This window comes from Oncorhynchus mykiss, chromosome 5, assembly GCF_013265735.2.
Source record: "Oncorhynchus mykiss isolate Arlee chromosome 5, USDA_OmykA_1.1, whole genome shotgun sequence".
Classification (NCBI taxonomy): Eukaryota; Metazoa; Chordata; class Actinopteri; order Salmoniformes; family Salmonidae; genus Oncorhynchus; species Oncorhynchus mykiss.
The window spans coordinates 41,986,421-42,010,407 of NC_048569.1; the positions used below are offsets into that span (position 1 = coordinate 41,986,421).

A 23,987-nucleotide genomic window follows, 5' to 3' on the forward strand; every position below is an offset into this window, starting at 1 on the left:
AACATACTTTGTAGGGTTTTTCCCCAAAAACATTTATTGGAATTGGACAAGGGATAGTAAATGCTTATATCAATTTGTGCTGCAATATCACAAGGTGCCATCTTTGTAGTCAATTTCACCATGAAAAACACGAGACCTTCCAGGGCACTCTTCTTGCTGAAGCCTGGGGAAAAAACAAACTCATGGTTAGTGTGAATAGGGATGTCCTTTGACAGACATTTTAAAACATGCCTGCATACTAAATAACAATTGCAACCTGGCCATATAACTGAAACATTGAAGACACTACTCTCATTCAAGTTCAATAATAAAATCTCCCAGGCTTGGAAGACTAGGTCAGATTGGTAGTAACCATTAAAACAGCCTGCAGGCATATCCAGATAAAAATCTACCCTATAGGATTACCTGCATCATACTTATGCAATAAAGCACGAGTGGCTGTGGTATATGGCCAATATACCACATGCCTGGACACAGCCCTTAGCCGTGGTATATCCCACGAGGTGCCTTATTGCTATTATAAACTGGTTACCAACGTAATTAGAGCAGTAAAAATATTGGTATACCTTCTGATATACCACGGCTGTCAGCCAATACCCACAGAGTGAGTTGTTGCACAGCACTGAAGAAATCAGGAGCCTCTCCACGGTTGCTATGACCTACGCAGGCCTCCATGTTGTATCAGGGAAAAGTACTGAACTGACCTCCTGGTCCAAGTCACATCCTTTCCACCACCCACAGTATTCTGTTGGATCAGCACCAAAATATAAGCTTAAAATACAGCACAATCAAAGCTAGTCAAAATAATACCAATTATAGGCCAATGCACGTCCTCATATTAACGTAAAAATAATCACTTTGGTTCATGATGTGAACAGCAGATACAGATTTGAATCATAGGACAAGGAAATGGTCTGTTGGACTCCATGAATTCCTCAAGCAATTTCAAATTACTGTTCAGAATTATAGGTTGTTTGACAAGACTAGCCAATTTGATATCTTACCATGTGTCCTGTATCAGTTTGTCATCCATCCTGCAACATTGCATCGGGAGACACTAGAAAAAGCAACAAATTGATTCATTGTTACAGACCACGTGCAGACTAGACTTAAATAATTTTAAGCTAGTTACGAGTCCTCATAGTTGTAAAAAAAAAAAATGTAATCACAGAGGTTCATGATGTGAACAGCAAATATTTAAAATCATCGGACAAGGAATAAGAATCTCTGATATTGATAGTCAATACTGGCTAAAGATAACAAGCTACTAACTATCAGCATGTGTTAGCAGTAACTAGCTATGCTATTAGAGGACTGAAGACAACTTACTGCAAGATCTGCATCAAATACCCAGTCACTGCCAGATCTGCATCAAATACCCAGTCATCATCTCGCCAACAAATGACGAAGTCATTTCTTTATCAAAACATTCTTCAATATATATTTTTTTTGCATCGATGTCACACGATTTGCTAGATTTTCGCTGTACTATTAATCAAATGAAATGAACAGACCTCGTGGTGGTAATTTGCGCACGCCTTTTATGTACACCGCAAAGCAATGTGGGAAAAACCAGAGAAAGGCAGGACTTCAGTAAAATGTCTGCTGGCAACTTCTAAAATAAATACATATCAAATATGGACATCTGTAATAGCGTTACAATTACAAACGTGTTAATGTATAGGAGGTTTAAATCAACATAATTTCACTGTAAAAAAAAAACTGATCTGAAATCAGAATAGGCATATATCAGAGATCTGACATAATATCCAGCAGGCTTGTGCATTTGTAAAATATTAATGCAATTTAGTTTACCAATTGAGAAAGAAATTCATACTTAAATGTATAAATTTAATTTGCTTCGTACTTCGCTTACATTACAGTCAACATCTTACATACTCTTTACTGAATATAAATCTGAAAATCTGAAAAAAAAAGTACTTTAATTCTGTTTTATAATCATGAGGATAACGTGAGATAAATAATTCTTGACAGAAAGATGTTTACAAGAATGGTGAAAAAAAAACGTTTTTAAAAAAAGAACTTGATTTCACCTAGAAAGTAATACAGGCAATGGTCACATAACATATACAATCAACCAACCGGAATACAGAGTACTACAGAGCCATTGCACATGGTCTTTGAAACATGGAGGTGCAGATTTACACAGATCAGTTCAATATTGTCTCGAAAAAGACTAAGTTCAGTACAGACCCCTGCAGTAAAAAAAAGCCTGTTATTGCAAACATTTTGAGAAGGTCCATTGTTTTGTTTAGTGTACCCAAGTTTCATGGGTTAGGTTAAGTTTCTCCTGAAATATCTAGGTTTGTTAAAACTTTTCTGTTCTCCAACAGAGCACAATTTAGCAGTTTAGCTTGATTGCTATTGATTGATTAATTCTGTTAAATGTCTCACTTCGTGAGAAGACAATCTAAAAAAAAAAATATCCCTAACATTCACCATCAGATTGACGTAGTGAGTTTAGCACCATCACGGGGTTCTGGTTGTGCTCCTCTATTGGAAGCCCTTTGAAAATGTCCCACTTTGTGGGATGACAACGGATACAAAGGGTGTATTCAATGAGGTGAGACAAATGTTGCAGATAGACATGTAAAACAGAGCATACAATTCCAATCCTCTACCTAAAATACCATTGTATCGTTTCCACACGATCCATTTCTATCTGAACGTTCTGTAACATTGCACCCTCCTGAACAGGCCGCAGAGAAATGTTTATTTTCTAGTATGAATAAAGCTATTTGGGATGCATCATGTCATTCAAACACACAGACCAATTGTTGATGCTGCTGCACAGCAATTTTGCAACACTTCAGCATCTAGCAAGGTCACCCATGCAATAAACAACATTTTCAGTGCATAGGGATGATTACAACTTTGAAAAGCATGCGTGATGGTGTATAACACGGTCTTACTCAATCTCTTATGGTGAAAAACATGACCCGCACAAAGGCCCTCTGTTTGGACGAGGGTCATTTGTCAAAACGCCTGCTGGGAAGTTATTTTCTCTTCCTCTTTTTTTTTTTAACACGCGTGTCTTCAATAACATTGCAGGAAAGAACAATAGACAGACAACGTAGTAAAAGTCCTTCGATGCCCTGAGCAGAGTGGAGAACGTAAGGCAAAGGTATCCTGGGGGGGGGGGGGGGGGGGGAGAATAAGGCTACAATAACTAATAACAGTATTTGTTTACACTCAATACATATAGAAAGGGATTGGCTTTGTGAGTAGGGAAATAACAGACCCAAAAGGGTCTTAAAAACATCACTTTCTTTATTCAAAACACTACCCAAATGCTGTTGAACACACACTTGATGGGTGTCATTACAGTGCGACACACAAGAGGCCAAATCATGTGTTGCCTGGTAATCCGTGATGACGTAGTAAAGCACAAAGCTACCAAGGAACAGCTTACTGTAGCATAAAGGCACTCAAATAGTCGCAGTGCTTCGGATATAGTGATACTATGACTAGATTCATTATCCAATCGAACAATCTACCGCTGGTTCTTGACGGTTATCCAACGTGTATGTGTGTGCGTGCGTGCTGTTCTCCATGTATTTGGAAAGAGGCAAACTGATATTCACAAAGTGGTAAAAAAAAAAGATAGGGGAAACAAGCATCCAATATTCATATATCCCTAATAAAAAGTGGACAACTTTCATACCCTGACAATGAATTTAGAGTACCGTAAGCCATGAGCACTTAAGTAGCGCAAATAACTTGGATTTGATATTGTGAAACCTTACCCTACCTGAATGTGTCAGAAACAGTACACCCCCCCCATACCAAAATACATACTATTTAGTTGTTTAAAAATTTTAAATGGCAAATGGAATCCTAATCTGTGATAAAAGTCAAAGTGGGAATATGTTAGTTGTTCCTAGATACTTTGCAAAGCTCTGAGCACAAGCTGAAACAGAGGTTGAAGAAAATAAATAGTGGGTAACGTGAGCATATCTTGTTGGGTTACAGTAATATGCTAGTTACTGAAGAGAGATGGCCGTCATGATTAGAACCTGGGCTACTACCTGTAGAAGGCAGTCAGAATGTGACCCTTCTTTCCTCGCCTGCATCCAGAACCCTCAGAAATGATTCAAACAGAGCCATAGGGTGAAAGAGAGGGACATATGCAAACAGAGCCATAATAAGATGGAGAAAATAAATGTGATAAAAAAAAAGATAAAAACACACCCCCCCCCCCTTCCTAAAACACAAACAAACATTTGTCTGTTCCCCCTTGCACCTCTTTCTCTGGCGAGTCTCTCCCACAATCCTTATTTTTTCAGGGAGGCTGGGGGCATGGGGACAGCCCCTTCCTTCAGCCAAGGCTATGCAAAGGCTATTCCCACTAACTGTGAAGGAGAAGCACCATCTCCAGAGAAATGCATGTCCTCCCAACACTAGATCTATGAGGGTGGGTAAACGGTGAGCAGTGCTCAGGACTGTCCATGCCTCCTGGTGCTGGCTGGGTCTAGCTAGCTAACAATTGACGGGACTGTGCACCACTCTCCACCCTATCCAATGCTAGCACTATGGGGATGGGAGAGAAAGCACATGGGCATGGCTAGCAGTAAGTGGAGCAGACAGACAGTCCACTCCTCTCCCAATGCTTTTCCCAGAGGGTGGGCGAGAGAGACGGCGCCCAGGGCCGACTCCCCTCATCTCCCAGACCCACTGCTCATCTCTGAGACTGGGCGGCTAGCTAGCCAGCCCGGGAGGCAGAGAAACGAAGGACCACTACCACTCACCAGTCCTAATGTTTAGCTCTCAAGCTGGGGGAGAGAGGAGGCCACTATTCCCTTCTAGTCTCCCAGCACTAGTTTTCACTGGGCTGGGTGAGAGACATACAGACAGCGAACCCATGGACCTGGCCTAGCAGTTGATGGAGGGACAGTCCGTCTTGCCCGCTGAGCTGATGATCCTCATGAGGCAGCGTCCAAACTCCTCCAGGATCATCCTCTCTGCGGTGGCCTGGGGCTGCTGTATCAGCTCTGCCTGCTCAGCCTGCTCCAGCAGACACTCACACGTGGCCTCTGCCACCTCCTTCGTCACAAATGTAAAGGGCATCCTGGTGGAGAGAGGATGAGATCAGCGACTGTTCTACCTACAAGATACACAGCATAGAGGGGGGAGTACGAAGCAGGATAGGCTGAAGAAGTGAGAGGGGTTGAGGCTACAGAGAATCCATCTGGAGAGGATGGGTGGAGGAGAGGGGGTGAGAAGTTATCAGAATAGTCAGTCATTTGGGAAAGAGAAAATCTATAGCAACAACTTTGGTAATTTATACAGGAATATTATTTTCACACACACACGTCAACATTTTGGACACACCTACTCCTTTCATGGGTTCTTCTTTATTTTTACTATTTTATACATTGTAGAATAAATGAAATAACACATATGGAATCATGTAGTGACCACAAATGTGTTAAACATTTCAAAATCTATTTTACATTTGAGATTCTTCCAAGTAGCCACCTTGATGACCTTGACCTTGATGACAGTGTTGCACACTTTTGGCATTCTCTCAACCAGCTTCACCTGGAATGCATTTACAACAGTCTTGAAGGAGTTCCCATATATGCTGAGCACTTGCTGGCTGCTTTTCCTTCACTCTGAGGTCCAACTCCTTCCAAACAATCTCAATTGGGTTGAGGTCGGGTGATTGTGGAGGTCAAGTCATCTGATGTGGCACTCCATCACTCTCCTTCTTGGTCAAATAGCCCTTACACAGCCTAGAGGTGTGTTTTAGGTCCTGTTGAAAAACAAATGATAGTCCCACTAAGCAAAACCAGATGGGATGGCATATCGCTGAACGCTGTGGTAGCCATGCTGGTTAAGTGTGCCTTGAATTCTAAATAAATCACAGACCGTGTCACCAGCAAAGCACCCCCACACATCACACCTCCTCCTCCATGCTTCACGGTGGGAACCACACATGCAGAGATCATCCGTTCACCTACTCTGCGTATCACAAAGACACGGTGGTTGGAAGCAAACATCTCAAATTTGGACTCATCAGACCAGAGGACAGATTTCCACCAGTAATGTCCATTGCTCATGTTTCTTGGCCCAAGCAAGTCTCGTTATTATTGGTGTCCTTTAGTAGTGGTTTCTTTGCAGCAATTCGACCATGAAGGCCTGATTCACGCAGTCTCCTCTGAACAGTTGATGTTGAGATGTGTCTGTTACTTGAACTCCGTGAATAATTTATTTGGGCTGCAATGTCTGATGCTGGTCTCTTTAATGAACTTATCAGCAGAGGTAACTCTGTGTCTTTCTTTCCTGTGGCGGTCCTCATGAAAGACAGTTTCATCATAGCACTTGATGGTTTTTGCGACTGCGCTTGAAGAAGCGTTCAAAGTTCTTGACATTTTCCGGATTGACTGAGCTTCATGTCTTAAAGCAATGATGGACTGTTGTTTCTCTTTGCTTATTTGAGCTGTTCTTGCCATAATATGGACTTGGTCTTTTACCAAATAGGGCTATCTTCTGTATACCACCCCTACCTTGTCACAACACAACTGATTGGCTCAAATCCATTAAGGAGCAAATAAATTCCACAAATTAACAAGACACACCTGTTAAATGAAATGCATTCCAGGTGACTACCTCATGAAGCTGTGTGCAAAGCGGTCATCAAGGCAAAGGGTGGCTACTTTGAAGAATCTCAAATATAAAATATATTTAGATTTGTTTAACATTTTTTTGGTTACTACATGATTCCATGTGTGTTATTTCATAGTTTTGATGTCTTCACTATTATTATACAATGTAGAAAATAGTAAAAATAAAAGACAAAAAAAAACATGGAATGAGTAGATGTGTCCAAAGTTCTAACTGGTACTGTACATAATTATCTTATTTCATATATTTTACATTTGATAAAACTACACATAGGGTCAGAGACTATTACAGACTACGATAGTCTGATGTAGCAAAAATGACCACTAGATGTTTTTCGATAAATTACATAAAAACCTTGAAAGGAGACAAAAATCTGGTATTTTACTGGTAAACTTAGAAATTTTCCAGTAAAATACCCTTCCTTTGCAACCCAAGTGAGAAGCGAGAGGGTGAATCTCGGAAGGTGAGGCTGGAGAGAGTGAGTCTTTACCTCCCCCCTCCGCTGGTGATGGCCGGGGTGGTCCTTGTGAACAGGTCCGAGATCTGCGACGACAGCTTGGTCTTGGCTGCCGTCTGCTGTTGAACTCTCACCTCAGCTGCGTCGGCCAGGTGCATCAGAGTCTTCCTCTCAGGGCTCTCCTCAAAGTTCTTACAGCCAACACACTTACAGGTAGACGAGCACATGATCTTGGCCTGGCAGAGAGAGAAGAAGAAACAGCAAGGCTGAGTCTCAATGAGGTCAACCAGGGCTGGGGACGATGAGCTGAATTAGGTGTGTTACGGATTGGTTTTACTGCTTGGCTGGAACAAAAGCCATGCACCCACACCGACCCCTTACGGACAAGTAAGGTCTTCACTCGGGCTGTTATAGTGACTATGTTATCGCCAGTCACGAGTCGTGACCACAATTAAATTCCATGTGAACGTTGAGTCACGATAACCAGGCTTCTCCAAGGCGCACTTGATGCCGCTGATGGTCATTAGTAGCCTACCAAACTTGCTAACGGCCAGTCGCTAATGGTCTGGTACTCAGCACTCCCTTATCCAGGCTGTATAATATTCGGCCGTGATTGGGAGTCCCATAGGGCGGCGCACAATTGGCCCAGCGTCGTCCAGGTTTGGCCGGGGTAGGATGTCATTGTAAATAAGAATTTGTTCTTAACTGACTTGCCTAGTTCAATAAAGGTTCAATAAAAAAATCGAATCACTCTGACATCAATGCAAATGCCATCGAATATCAAACCAAACACTTCATGAGAGCCCTGGCATTCAGAGTTTGAGTGGAATAGGATCACCTGCTGCGCAGGACCTCTGAAACAGGGTTGGAGAGCCCAAAGCCTAGTGAAACGTGATCTTATAAGCAGCCATTGCCCAATTGTGTGTGAAAACAGAGTTTTGACTGGCCACTACTTAAAAGAGGATTCCAGCTTTCCCGTGCTGCTATTTTTATTGCTCAACTCTTAAAATTAAGCACATAAATCTGCTTTACAACCACCTGGTATATTAAAGACGTAACCTCCATTTGCAGGCTATGGATGATCTTTTTTTGTTGTGGGCAATTCTAAATAAATAAAAAAATAAGAATAGATTCAATTAAGAATAGTCTGGTGGGTGTGAATATTATCAAGTGCTTGTCAAATTGTGAATGAGAGACTGATGAAGTGTGTGCGGCTTGCGCAAGAAACAGAGCAGAGCCGCATGCCTTTCATGCAACCCCCCCCCCAAAAAAAAAACATTACAACTTTTTAAAATGTATATGTTCTAAAGGTCAGCATCGGTGGCTTGTAGGCTATGCGTGAAAGCCTGGAGATGCTAAGTACGTTTATGTTAATTAACGGTCAATTACTGTGAGACCGGCAGTTATTTGCATGACAGTTAAAGGCTGACAAAATGTCATGACCGCCACAGTCCTAGTCTTCACATCGTTTCCTACCTTTTATCTACAGGGATATCAAAAGATTGGACAAGTGAAAGTAAGATAGAATAGAACAGTATAGAATACAACTTTAACGTCCACCCGTAGAAGAACAGGTGCTGGTGAGAGAGAGAGAGATGGAGGCCCACCTCGTAACACTCGCAGTAGTTCTTCAGACATCCCGAGCGTTTACAGTTGCAGCCTTTGCTGTGTCTGCGGTCCGACTCGCCCTCTTTACCTTTACCGATCTTCGGCTTGAATGCCTCCGGGTTACGGTCCAGACACGCCTGGGGGAAATAACACACCCCTCTTAAAACAACTCTTTACACAAGTAGTCGGATACAACTAAATGGTTACTTTTACCACAAGACCAAATGGTAACACTAATCAAGGAGTACATTAGCCACGCAAAGCTTTTCTCCACGCAAAAACCAAGACAGACAAGCTGACAGAGTTGAGTCAAATCGGATTCGTCTTGTGGTGGCGGACCGTTCCTCACCTTGATGGCTTTAGCTCGCTCGGTCTCGTGTTCCAGGTTGTTGAAGCAGTTGGTACAGTTACAGCTCTGACAGAACTCCCCGTTGGCAAAGCAGTCACAGTACCTGCAGAGAGAGCAAGACCACATTGAGGTTATGCCCATCTCCATGACGTCTACACTCTAAATACAGGATTTTTCTTCTTTTTTTTTTTTAAAGCGGGAATTCTGTTACACATGAACAGTTGAGTGGGTAGGAGCTCCCTGTAAGTTGTAGCACATACAGTTTGAGACACTGAGACTTGTTGCAGTTGCAGGGCTTCCGTGGTCTGGAGGCAGCGTCTGATGTTGATAAGCTGTGGGAGGAAGGAATACGCGTACGATTAATCAGCGCATTGAGTTTATTAACAACGTGGTCATAAAAATCTGTCGATGTGCCTTTGAGCAAGGCACTTAAGCCCAATTTGCTCCAGGGACGCCGTACTACTGCAGCTGACCCTGTAAAACAACATTTCACTGCACCTATCCAGCGTATGTGACAACAAAACCTGAAATACAGTGAGCTCCACAAGTATTGGGACAGTGACAAATTTGTTGTTGTTTTGCCTCTGTACTCCAGCACTTCGGATTTGAAATGATACAATGACTAAATTCTAAGTAAGAATATAATATGTTTCTAAACACTTCTACATGAATGTGGATGCTACCATGATTACAGATAATCCTGAATAATGAAGAGTGAAAAAGTTACACACACAAATACCACCCTAAAACAATATGCCAAACTCCCGTTATTGTAATGGTGAGAGGTTAGCATGTCTTGGGGGTATGATCATCATTATTCACGATTCATTCAGGATTATCTGCAATCATGGTAGCATCCACATTCATGTAGAAGTGTTTAGAAACATTATACTCTTGTTTCCAATAAAAGTGACTCCAAAATGGCACAATACATTATTTACCATTCATTTCTATTGGGCAAAAAAAATATAATCTGGAACACAACCAAAATAAACAGCAAATGCACCCAACAAATTTGGGTGCTGTGCTCACCCATTGAGAGGCAGTCTGGCCTGAGTCTGGATGCATGTAGGGGTGGGGAACCCAGAGCTGCTGGCCAAAGTCACATACGCAGACTGTTGGAGCTGAAAGGGAGCGAGAGAGACGTGAGAACACGGGGACACACACACCCATTTAAAATGCCTCCAACACACAACCCAGCCCTATACCTGCGTGACATAATGTGCGGGCAGCACAGTATAGCCCATGTTCCCAGACCCAGGCGCCAGCATGGTGCCCGGGGGTAGGTTGGTGAGGTTGGGTTGGATCTGGGGCAGCGGCGTGGCGGGCATGATCAACCTCTGCTGGGTCTGAGTTGTCAGCACCTGGCCCGACGACGTCAGGGGCTTGGGCACCACCTGAGAGAGGGGAAGAGGAATGAAGGTTAGTTGGGGCGGCAGGGTAGCCTAGTGGTTAGAACATTGGACTAGTAACCGAAAGGTTGCAAGTTCAAATCCCTGAGCTGACAAGGTACAAATCTGTCGTTCTGCCCCTGAACAAGGCGGTCATGGAGAATAAGAACTTGTTCTTAACTGACTTGCCTAGTTAAATAAAGGTAAAATAAAATAGTTAAATTACACTACATTAATTGAGAGTGCTGTTGTGGCCGAGTGAATCAATAAGGGAACAATTCCATCTGTAAGTAATGTGTGCGTTTCACCTGCTTCATGGTCTGTGCTGGGATGATGGGGACAGACATCCTGACTTGGGCTGTGTTGACCACCATGGGCTTGGCTGTGGAAGGAAGAGAAGTCATATGAAATACCAGCTCTATTATGGCTCTGTTTGGACCCTGCCAGTCTCTATGGATAATCAATCAATCGTAATTTTACATCAACAGGATGCTACCATGATTGCAGATAATCCTGAATGAATCTGTTGATGTCTGTCTCCTACCGGTCATGGATGAGTTGGTGCAGTGGCTGCCGGCCTGTCCCGTGCTGCTGCCCGTGGTGGCAGTGACCAGCCTGACGTAGTGGAAGCGGCTGCCGGGCACCTGGATCTGCTGCACGTTGGACGAGGTGGACAGGGGGAAGATGGTCTTAAACTGGGGGCCGCCCACCGTCACAGTCTGCACCGGCTTCATGGGCTGTGAGGAGGGGGGGGGATTGGTCAGGGTCAGCAGTAGCATGCAAGATTCAAATTATCAAGGGCTTGGTGATTAACTTGGCGGCCTTGTGGTTAGAGTATTTATTTATTTATTTTCATTTCACCTTTATTTAACCAGGTAGGCCAGTTGAGAACAAGTTCTCATTTACAACTGCGACCTGGCCAAGATAAAGCAAAGCAGTGCGACAAAAAAAAACAACACAAGAGTTACCACATAGGATAAACAAAAAGTACAGTCAATAACACAATAGAAAAACCTATATACAGTGTGTGCAAACGGAGAAAGGAGGTAAGGCGATAAATAGGCCGTAGTTCCGAGTATCCGCCGTGAGATTGGAAGGTTAGGAGTACGATCCCCGGACTGAGTCATACCAAAGTTAAGATAGGAAGCAATGCGTCTCCGCTTGGCACTCAGCATTAAGAAGATGGCCCTGCGATAGATTAGTGTCCTGTCCAGGGGGAGTACTGGACAGGACACTAGGCTCATGCTCCTATGAGCAGTTCCGGAAGGCTACTTTTTGGTGATTAGTTGGCTAGTTGAATCAGGTGATCCAGTGCTTGAATAGAACAAAAAAAATGTGCAGTCCTGAGGCTGGGGTCCCAGAGGGCCAGATAAACTGTTAGAGAGGTTAGTTTTACCTATGCAGTAGAATGGCTGGAGACTACCTTGGCTGGAGAGGTGGCTGTAGACTGTTGTACTAGTATCTGCTGTCCCAGGTGGGCCATGTTGAGCGGCAGAGACACTGACTTCTGAGGGGAGTTGGGTACCTGGGAGGCCACCGACACCATCGTCAACTGTTACACAAAAAGAAAACAGTATAGGTTTAGTCATGAAATCCAAACGGAAAATGGGGAAAACTGCAATGGGTCTCTCTCTCCCTCGCTCAAAGTGGGGTCAGAGGGATTGAGTGGCAGCGTGTCTGACTTTGCTAGGTGACTTGAGGGGGGAGATGGCAATCTTGCTGTTGGAGCTGAGGGTCTCAGAGAGAGTGATGGTCCGCGGGGGGGTCACTGGGCTGCTCGTGGACAGGACTCGACCTGGGAAGTGGGGTCGGGGGAGGGTACAGAATCACAACGATGAGGTCAGAAGCAGGGATCAAAGTCTACATAGTTTTCTATGGCTCAAAGCAGCTATGACACAGTTATAACTCAGGCTGTACGTTCAATGATTACACAGCTTATCCCTGAGCGTGTGGCACATTACAAACCAAGCATTAATTCTATGAAGGGGTTAATACGACAAACACGTGACGGTGATTACCTGTAATGACATTGGATACTGATGTCTGGGCGGTCAGACCTTTGTTGTTGACAGCTTTAGTGATGATGAACTTGATTGGTCCAGCTGACGACACCTGCGTTTTCTTTGCAATCTGTTGGCAAATACATTCATTGACCTTCACTGTACGGACTACAGCAAAGAGACCTACACATGAAGCTGGCCAAATCACCAGCAAACCTTCAAAAAGGTAACCCGTGGCTAAATTCATCTCCTCACTACAAAATGTGTACACAGCTGAGCACAGACAAACAAGTCAACAAACAAGTCAACAAATCAGGCCTCGGGCCTCTCGAGTGATGCAGCGGTCTAAGGCACTGCATCGCAATCTGTCACCACAGATCCTGGTTCGATCCCAGGCTGTGTCGCGGCCGGCCGCGACCCAGGAGAATTAGCCCAGCATTGTCCGGGTTAGGGGAGAGTTTGGCCGGCCGGGTTGTCCTTGTTCCATCGCGCTCTAGTAACTCCTGTGGCGGGCCGGGCGCAGTGCAAGCTTGCCAGGTGTACGGTGTTTCCTCCGACACATTGGTGCGGCTGGCTTGCGGGATAAGAAAGCGTTGTGTCAAGAAGCAGAGCGGCTTGGCAGGATCGTGTTTCGGAGGACGCACAGCTCTCAACCATCACCTCTCCCGAGTCCGTACAGGAGTTGCTGCGATGGAACAAGACTAACTATCAATCGGATATCACGAAATTGGGGAGAACATTTTTATAAAATTACAAAAATGATCAGGTCTCACCTGAACAGTCTTCAGCTGCTGGGCCTGCAGGGTGGACATCTGACTGGCCGAGCTGACCGCCTGCCCCACCATGACCGGCTTCAGGTCTGTCCTCCCCCCTATCGTCAGCACCTTGAAATGCTGCGGGTTGGCCTTGGCCTCCCCCTGCCCTGAGCCAGGCTTGGAGCCCGTGTGGGGCAGCTGCAGCACAATAGACTGGCCTGACTTGCCTATGGCCGTCACCATGAACTTCTGGCCCCCTGGAGTGATAGTGGTGGTGCCTGGGGACCTGGTGGTGTCTGCTCCCGGGGATGAGGCCACCTTATTGAGGATGATCTGGTGGTTGGCTGAGAGCTTCTGTAAGCCCCCCGAGGTGAGACTGACCATACCCAGGCTGGTAGTGGTTTTGGGGGTGGTGGAGGTGAGGGTGGAGGCTGTGGCGGGTCGGAGGGTAAGGGGGGAGGATGAAGCTATGGATGGGGTGAGGAGGAGCTGAGTGGCGGAAGTGGTGCTACAGAGGATGGAGTCTGTGGTGATGGAGGTGGTCAGGGCCTGAGTCCGCTGGGTTGGAGGGGCATCCGAACACAGGCTAACGATCTCTGGGACGGCGAGAACATCTGTTTCCATGGGGATTGGTGCATCGGCGCTGGGCTGTGATTGGCCAGATGCCGCAGGGGACTCGGCGGGTGGGTCGTCATCCATGACGATGGCCTCGGTGTCCATTATCTCGTCAGGGAGGAGGATGTTCAGCTCTGGCGACACCACGTCCATGTCTCCAGGTTTACACAGCTCAAAACAGTCGCTACAGGAGACAAAACGGGGAACATTAGAATGTCAGTCCAATAAGAATGTCAGTCCAAATTATTTATTAGAAGCATCAAACACCTTTTCTGGTACTTTCCTTTCGTATCAAGGAAAGTACCCGTACACAAATAAACGACAGAAATAGCTGCAGCAACTTTTGGGATAGAGTCAAAACATGCAGTTCCAAACAGAGGTTTTTAGATCCTGCTTGGTGCCAATAAGAAATTGATAGGCAACCAAGAGTAATTGCAAAAGTATTTTATATCTGGAAAAAAAGTTAAATAAAGTGAGATGCCTAAAACTGAATTACCTTTTTCCAATTCCTGCATATGAACATGTGTTGATGTTTGCATATAACGGTGTGGATGTTGCGCACACACACACACACTACTGCAACGACACGAGAAGGTGCAAACCCATCACTATTGATTTGAAGGATGTCATTGTCATATACAGCCCAAATCATGTACCGGTAGTGTGTGACATCAGTAAATATATTAAGATGCACAGATCTGCTATCAATAACGCAAGACTCAATAGCAAATCCACCAAATAGTTTCAAAGACAGCGATGAATTTCATAAGAAATTAAAAAGTTGGTACACACATAGGCAATGGAACATCGAGTAACTGACGTTACAAAAATATAAAATCATAAAGTATCTATTTAAATAGCATTAGAAATGTTGGCTAGTTGAGTTAAATGCGGTAGTGTAGCCAGCCACCGAGAACAACACCACATTTTTGTTGTTTATGTAACGACATTATGACCCGAACTCTTTGATTGCAATACTACATTAAACGCTTACTTTGCAACAAAGCCCACCTGATTTCGAACGGTATAAATGAGAATTTAGCTCGCTAACTAACATGTCATCGATTGTGTGGCTAGCTAACGTAGCTAGCTTGGCTAGGCCGCTTCGGGCATCCAGGAGAATAAAAATCTTTGTCCTACCTCCGCCGTAGTCCAAATAAGACAGATGGTACACTATACAAGTCGATAAACTACGGGGTATCGATGTTCCATCTTCTCAATTTTCTATAAGATATATGGTTGGGGGCCGATTCTTGTTTTCTCAACTAAGCAGCCTGTCAAAATCATCCATTGGTGACAGGAGCAGCACTATGAAAACGACCAGCTAGCTAGCTACGTTTCTATTTTCAGGCCGGGGTTGGATTTCGAAAGATCCGCCATTTTCACCTCGTCATCAGTTAACTAAAGAGACGAGAGGAAGATATAGCAATAGAGATGAACGCCCATGCCATGGATCTTGTTTACCAATGAAGTAATGGTGGTACCGTTTGCAATTGATCCTAACCGGGTAGTGCAACACAGTAATATTAAAAGAGTACTCCGGGTTGTCACCATAACGTTACAAACCATGTGATATTGTAAATATTTACATGGTACTCTGTGTAGAACTACACAGTGAACGACACGAATGATACATCTACATTATTGTCCATTGGTAATCAACTGTGGTGAACTGTTATTTTGTGCTTTTGGGAAGAAAAACAATTCTAATGTAAAATAATCCAATGTCATTAGAACAACCTTTTTTACAGTCATTTGTCACAGAACAACACCCCAGAAACCTTGATATAAAAAAGGGGGATATGACCTTCCTTGGGGGAAAAAAAGCAACCTTAGAGGAACCAAGCTCGAGGCCAGCATCAGACCATTTGACAGTCGAAGCCCCAGCTGCTTTCAAGCCATTTCCCCAAGCAGACAGTAGACAGACCAGGAGGGTATTTTTCCGGCTAGCCAAAATTGAATAGACAGGATAACTGCAGTGGCAAGCCCCCCTGCAAGCTAAGCCCTAATGGCAAACTGGGCAAGCGAAATCATAAAATTACTCTCCATTTGTCAGGGTGCTGGAAGCAAGCTGCATTTCTAATGCATTTGATGTCATTAAATATGAAATCACACAAAGTTACAGTCTGAATAATCAATGTCATTCTCAAACATCAGCAAATGCAGCCATGTAACGTTGATAATAGTCACCTTTATTTGAATGAATGGTAAATAAATGTGTTATGTGCCTATGCATGTTTTCCAACTTCCTGTCGCGTCTACAACAGCAGTTCTATGCTAAATTAGCTAGTTAGAATAAGGTATCTTCCTATGCAGCTAACTGGCCAAATGGACATAATCAGCTGTTAGCAAGCAAGCCTGGCCATCAGCTAACTCATTAGCATGTTGGCTAACATTATTTTGCCCCTTTCACACAGCGAATAGATTCTTACGTGGCTTGTTTTCCCCCTGGGTGCAACACTTTTGGTGACACGAAACGTGTTAACGCACACACTCCTTCGCCGTTCCAAACAGGCGGAGCAACATCTCGGTAAAACCCACATAAACGTAGACGATTGTTCAAAATACCGCGCGTAGCACCATTTCACCCCTACCATCCCATAATAATGTCACGCCCTCCTTGACAACCACACCGCGCGTCATCGATAGCGCTACAACAAAGGAGTGCGTTCGTAGAGTAATTTATGAATTTACGAATGCGCAATACCCGTTGAATATGACGGGTTTCAGTAAAATTAGACAAAAAACGTAATTCAATTGCTGCTAGCTGCACATTTACAGTCACCAACGTTATAGGGTGTGTTCATAAATTCAATGTGACGATCTACTCCGATTTCAGACAACTTTCGTCTGAGTGTGCCAGAGCGCAGAATAACATGCATTTATGAACGCTGAACACCCGTTGAATATAGCCGGTTTCGGTAAACGTCCGCAAAAAATGCTAATTAAATTGTTGCCAGCAGCACAGTTACGTCACCAGCGCTCTGGATAACATCAAAACAGCCTAACCAGCTCTGCTAGGGCTGGTAAGAAGTAGCTAGCAAGCTAGCCAACTTTGTACAGTTAGCTTGGGTGCTGGGATCACTCAGATCAACCCTACTCCTCTGCCAGAGAGTCCAGTGTGCGAAACGCTCTGAATTTAGGAATGTACAATCTTGGCAATGCTCTGAATTTATGAATGCCCAGACTGCACTCTGAGCGCACTCTGTCACTCTAAAGTGAATTTACGAACACACCCTCAGCAAGACTGCAAAGTGCACAAAAATAAAAGATTTTGGAATATAAAGGAACAATTACGTATTTGGTCACATTTTTCCGCTGATGTGACAACATGTAAATAGAGTAGTCTTAATGTAATCATTAAATCTCAAACACTGAATTCACTATACCCCCATATTTGACACTGCAGCTCTGGGACCTCTCTTCCCTGTTAGTCCTCCAGGCTCTTTGTACCACACTGCTCCTATGACAGAGATAGAGAGATGGGCCCAGGGCCGGCATACTCATAAGGCAGGTTTAGGCGGCTGCCTAGCTAACTTGACCAAAACGCACATCCAACAACACATAATTCTGCCCCAAACCAATGAGAATTTCTTTCAACCAGTGGCATATGGGCTTTTTAGGTGAGCGCTGATGACGTCCTGTGACATCATCAGGTTTCAATGATGTTTCTAGAGAGAATATCTCTCTCATCATCACTCAATACCTAGGTTTACCTCCACTGTGTTCACATCCTACCATACCTTTGTCTGTACATTATACCTTGAAGCTATTTTATCACCCCCAGAAACCTCCTTTTACAATCTGCTCCGGACGTTCTAAACGACCAATTCTCATAGCTTTTAGCCGTACCCTTATCCTACTCCTCCTCTGTTCCTCTGGTGATATAGAGGTGAATCCAGGCCCTGCAGTGCCTAGCTCCACTCCTATTCCCGAGGCGCTCTCTTTTGATGACTTCTGTAACCGTAATAGCCTTGGTTTTATGCATGTTAACATTAGAAGCCTCCTCCCTAAGCTTGTTTTATTCACTGCTTTAGCACATTCTGCCAACCCGGATGTTCTAGCCTTGTCTGAATCCTGGCTTAGGAAGACCACCAAAAATTCTGAAATCTCCATTCCGAACTACAATATTTTCAGACAAGATAGAACGGCCAAAGGGGGCGGTGTTGCAATCTACTGCAGAGATAGCCTGCAGAGTTCTGTCCTACTATCCAGGTCTGTACCCAAACAACTTCTACTTTTAAAAATCCACCTCTCTAAAAACAAGTCTCTCACTGTTGCCACCTGCTATAGACCACCCTCTGCCCCCAGCTGTGCTCTGGACACCATATGTGAACTGATTGCCCCCCATCTATCTTCAGAGCTCGTGCTGCTAGGCGACCAAAACTGGAACATGCTTAACACCCCAGCCATCCTACAATCTAAACTTGATGCCCTCAATCTCACACAAATTATCAATGAACCTACCAGGTACCACCCCAAAGCCGTAAACACAGGCACCCTCATAGATATCATCCTAACCAACTTGCCCTCTAAATACACCTCTGCTGTTTTCAACCAAGATCTCAACAATCACTGCCTCATTGCCTGCATCCGTAATGGGTCAGCGGTCAAACGACCTCCACTCATCACTGTCAAACGCTCCCTGAAACACTTCAGCAAGCAGGCCTTTCTAATCGACCTGGCTGGGGTATCCTGGAAGGACATTGACCTCATCTCGTCAGTAGAGGATGCCTGGTTATATTTTTTAAATGCCTTCCTCACCATCTTAAATAAGCATGCCCCATTCAAGAGATTTAGAACCAGGAGCAGGTATAGCCCCTGGTTCTCTCCAGACATGACTGCCCTTAACCAACACAAAAACATCCTATGGCGTTCTGCATTAGCATCAAACAGCCCCTGTGATATGCAACTTTTCAGGGAAGCTAGAAACCAATACACACAGGCAGTTAGAAAAGCCAAGGCTAGCTTTTTCAAGCAGACATTTGCTTCCTGCAACACAAACTCCAAAAAGTTCTGGGACACTGTAAAGTCCTTGAGAATAAGAACACCTCCTCCCAGCTGCCCACTGCACTGAGGATAGGAAACACTGTCACTACCGATAAATCCACTATAATTGAGAATTTCAATAAGCATTTTTCTAAGGCTGGCCATGCTTTCCACCTGGCTACCCCTACCCCGGTCAACAGCACTGCACCCCCCCACAGGAACTCGCCCAAGCCTTCCCCATTTCTCTTTCTCCCAAATCCAGTCAGCTGATGTTCTGAAAGAGCTGCAAAATCTGGACCCCTACAAATCAGCCGGGCTAGACAACTTGGACCCTTTCTTTCTAAAATTATCTGCCGAAATTGTTGCAACCCCTATTACTAGCCTGTTCAACCTCTCTTTCTGAGATGTCTGAGATTCCCAAAGATTGGAAAGCAGCTGCGGTCATCCCCCTCTTCAAAGGGGGGGACACTCTTGAACCAAACTGCTACAGACCTATATCTATCCTACCCTGTCTTTCTAAGGTCTTCGAAAGCCAAGTCAACAAACAGATTACCGACCATTTCGTATCCCACCATACCTTCTCCGCTATGCAATCTGGTTTCAGAGCTGGTCATGGGTGCACCTCAGCCACGCTCAAGGTCCTAAACGATATCTTAACCGCCATCGATAAGAAACAATACTGTGCAGCCGTATTCATTGACCTGACCACGGCTTTCGACTCTGTCAATCACCACATCCTCATCGGCAGACTCAATAGCCTTGGTTTCTCAAATGATTGCCTCGCCTGGTTCACCAAGTATTTCTCTAATAGAGTTCAGTGTGTCAAATCGGAGAGCCTGTTGTCCGGGCCTCTGGCAGACTCTATGGGGGTGCCACAGGGTTCAATTCTTGGACCGACTCTCTTCTCTGTATACATCAATGATGTCGCTCTTGCTGCTGGTGAGTCTCTGATCCACCTCTACGCAGAAGACACCATTCTGTATACTTCTGGCCCTTCTTTGGACTCTGTGTTAACAACCCTCCAGACAAGCTTCAATGCCATACAACTCTCCTTCCGTGGCCTCCAATTGCTCTTAAATACAAGTTAAACTAAATGCATGCTCTTCAACCGATCGCTGCCTGCACCTGCCCGCCCATCCAACATCACTACTCTGGACGGTTCTGTCTTAGAATATGTGGACAACTTCAAATACCTAGGTGTCTGGTTGGACTGTAAACTCTCCTTCCAGACTCACATCAAACATCTCCAATCCAAAGTTAAATCTAGAATTGGCTTCCTATTTCGCAACAAAGCCTCCTTCACTCATGCTGCCAAACATACCCTTGTAAAACTGACCATCCTACCGATCCTCGACTTCGGCGACGTCATTTACAAAATAGCCTCCAATTCCCTACTCGATAAATTGGATGCAGTCTATCACAGTGCCATTGGTTTTGTCACCAAAGCCCCATATACTACCCACCACTGCGACCTGTACGCTCTCGTTGGCTGGCCCTCGCTTCATACTCGTCGCCAAACCCACTGGCTCCAGGTCATCCACAAGACCCTGCTAGGTAAAGTCCCCCCTTATCTCACCTCGCTGGTCGCCATAGCAGCACCCACCTGTAGCACGCGCTCCAGCAGGTATATCTCTCTGGTCCCCCCCAAAACCAATTCTTACTTTGGCCGCCTCGCCTTCAAGTTCTCTGCTGCCAATGACTGGAACGAACTGCAAAAATCTCTGAAACTGGAAACACTTATCCCCCTCACTAGCTTTAAGCACCAGCTGTCAGAGCAGCTCACATATGACTGCACCTGTACATAGCCAATCTATAATTTAGCCCAAACAACTACCTCTCCCCCTACTGTATTTATTTATTTTGCTCCTTTGCACCCCCATTATTTATATCTCTACTTTGCACATTCTTCCACTGCAAATCTATCATTCCAGTGTTATTATTATTATTTTTATTTATTTTACTTGATACATTGTATTTACTTCGCCACCATGGCCTTTTTTGCCTTTACCTCCCTTATCTCACCTCATTTGCTCACATTGTATATAGACACATTTTTCTACTGTATTGTTGACTGTATGTTTGTTTTACCTCATGTGTAACGCTGTGTTGTTGTTCGTGTCGAACTGTTTTGCTTTATCTTGGCCGGGTCGCAATTGTAAATGAGAACTTGTTCTCAACTTGCCTACCTGGTTAAATAAAGGTGAAATTAAATAAATAAATAAGCCGTGCACAATTTAAAGGCAGAGACACAAAAATATTTAGCACGTCTATTCCCAACGTCTATTCCCCCGTCGTCTGGGTTAGGGGAGGGTTTGACCGGCAGGGATGTCCTTGCCCCATCGCGCACTAGCGACTCCTGTGGCAGGCCGGGCGCAGTGCATGCTGACACGGTCGCCAGGTGCACAGTGATTCCTCTGACACATTGGTGCGGCTGGCTTCCGGGTTAATTGGGTATTATGTCAAGAAGCAGTGCAGCTTGGTTCGGTTATGTTTCGGAGGACGCATGGCTCTCAACCTTCACCTCTCCCAACTCCGTTGCAGCAATGAGACAAGACTGTAACTACCAATTGGATACCATACGCATTTTCAACATCCGGGAAATACTTTTTTTCAACTTTCATTCAGAACCTAAATTGAACTTAACTTCAACGAGTGGCGGTCGCTGACGTTTAAGATGAGGGAGGACAATTTTTTTTAATGAGCATGGCCTTATTTCTATTATAGCATATTGAATGACTGTCATTCATATTCCATTCACCCAGTTCAATTTAACATCGATAGGTTTAGGCCACTACATGATACTCAAATTTTCCCTAAACCCATCATGAGGTTGCTACAATCTAGCCTATGAATGAAAGTTTACAACGTAGGTGCACACAGAGTTTTCAAATAAAAATTGAGGTGACAGACATGGACAGACAGTGACACATTCATACTTGTGTAGTCATTAGTCCACAGTTGCAAACAAGCATTTCTATTGTTCTATTGTTCCGTTTAATAAGCGTTTTTCAACAGTATCGGCGGAATGAATACTCCCCTGATCACACGTAAACACAGTTCACTTTCACAGAAGCCACGTTGTATTCCTTCCCGCCTCTATGCTCTATCCTCCTCTCACCTTTTCCCTTCGCTTGTGGACTTCAATGCAAAATACATCAGCTCTATAAGAACAGGCAAAAAAACTTTCCAAGCCAAATCATATAATAACCGATGCACACAGCCTACATCGTTGTCACCATATTTGCTAAAGTAACGTCATAGTCAACAGCTAACAGAACTATCACGTTAGTAAACCCACTGCAATCGTGAAGAAAAGTTACAGTGTACAGTCAGTAAGCAGTTTAGCAGTTACACTGGCGGTACCCAGTGGCAATACATTTGTAAAACCAAAAGCTTCCCTTGACTTGGAAGTGTTCCGGTGTTGTGTTGGATAGTCATAGCCAGCTAGCTAACATAGCATCCATCTGTTTGAGCCAGGTGTTTGAGTAGGCTATACTAGCTATCTGTATTTGCTAGCTAAGTAAGTGAACATGAAAGAGAAAAAAATTACAAAGCTCTATCTCTCTTTTGCTTCTCCTTCATTTTTGAAGAAATTGATTTGTTAAAATTTGTTCAACTCTCTTTTTTAGTCAACTACTCACCACATTTTATGCACTGTGCAGTAAGCAGTTTGCAATGTTGCAGCGATGAGGATGTTTCTCCCCTTCCTCCTCAGAGGACTTAAACATCTGGAAAAACATCTGGAAAAATACATAATTTAGATGTCTTTTCAACGTCATTTTGTTTACTGGGACTATTCTAGTAGGGGCAGACATTTTTCTGTCTGGCCTAGGGCAGTGCTTGAGGTGTCACTACAGACCCGGATTCGATCCCAGGATGTGTTACAACCGGCTGTGACCGGAAGTCCCATAGGGCAGTGCACAATTGGCCGAACATCGTCCGGGATTGGGGAGAGTTTGGTCGGGGGGGCTTTACTTGGCTCATCGCACTCTAGCGACTCCTTATGGCAGGCCGGGTGCCTTCAGGGTGACTTCGGTCGTCAGTTGAACTGTGTTTCCTCCGACACATTGGTGCGGTTGGCTTCTGGGTTAAGCGTTATGAAGCAAGGTTTGGCGGGTCATGTTTTGGAGGATGTATGACTCGACCTTTGTCTCTCCTAACCCAGTTCTGGAGTTGCAGTGATGAGGCAAGATTGTAATTGGATTGCAATGTAATATCATGAAGCTCTGTCAAGTTAGTTGTTGCTCATTGCTAGACAGCCATTTTCAAGTATTGCCATAGATTTTAGGCCGTTTTAAGTCAAAACTGTAAATAGGCCACTCAGGAACAGTCAATGTCGTCTTGGTTAGCAACTCTAGTGTATATCTGGCCTCGTGATTTTGGTTATTGTCCTGCTGAAACGTAAATTTGTCTCCTGGTGTCTGTTGGAAAGCAGACGGAACCAGATTTTCCGATAGCCTTTATTTTTATCCTTAAAAACGACCTAGTCCTTGCCGATGACAAGCATACCCATAACATGATGCAGCCAACAACCATGCTTGAAAATAGGCAGAGTGGTGCTCAGTGATGTGTTGTTGGATTTGCCCCAAAAATAACAATTTGTACTCAGGACAAAATGTTGATTTATTTGCCACATTTTTTGCAGTATTACTTAAGTGCCTTTTTGCAAACAGGATGCTGTATCACATCTGGCCGTGATTGGGAGTCCCAATGTTGCAGCAAACAATTGGCCCAGCATCGTCCAGTTTTGGCCGGGGTAGGCCGCCATTGCAAATAAGAATTTGTTCTAACTGACTTGCCTAGTTAAAGAAAGGTTACAATAAAACATATGTAACACATAAAGGTTACATTAACAATTATGTATAAGCTTCTTTCTTTTCACTCTGTCATTTAGGTTAATATTGTGGAGTAACTACAATGTTGTTGATCCATCCTCAGTTTTTTCCTATTACAGCCATTAAACTCTGTAACGGCTTTAAAATCACCATTGGCCTCATGGTGAAATCCCTCTGCGGTTTCCTTCCTTTCCGGCAACCGAGTTAGGAAGGACACCTGTATCTTTGTAGTGACTGGGTATATTGATACACCATCCGAAGCCTAAATAATAACTTCACCATGCTCAAAGGTATATTCAGTGTCAGATTTTTTATTATTTTTGTTTTGTTTACACATCTA

The 23,987-nt window shown here is 44.2% G+C and overlaps 1 protein-coding gene across 1 annotated transcript; it reads right to left on the minus strand.

The window, feature by feature from the left end:
* Nucleotides 1-5: 5 nt before the first annotated feature.
* Nucleotides 6-16,624, minus strand: lin54 (lin-54 DREAM MuvB core complex component). The gene is made up of 17 exons (XM_021602956.2): nt 16,256-16,624; nt 13,227-14,007; nt 12,472-12,583; nt 12,136-12,248; nt 11,877-12,005; nt 10,998-11,190; nt 10,762-10,835; nt 10,271-10,459; nt 10,095-10,186; nt 9,323-9,394; nt 9,063-9,165; nt 8,713-8,850; nt 7,139-7,341; nt 1,330-5,089; nt 1,005-1,057; nt 567-745; nt 6-163 (listed from the first exon to the last, which is right to left on the minus strand). Exons 2-14 carry the CDS (start codon nt 13,974-13,976, stop codon nt 4,894-4,896), a joined length of 2,364 nt encoding a protein of 787 aa, XP_021458631.2. The 5' UTR covers nt 13,977-14,007; nt 16,256-16,624; the 3' UTR covers nt 6-163; nt 567-745; nt 1,005-1,057; nt 1,330-4,893.
* Nucleotides 16,625-23,987: the final 7,363 nt, after the last annotated feature.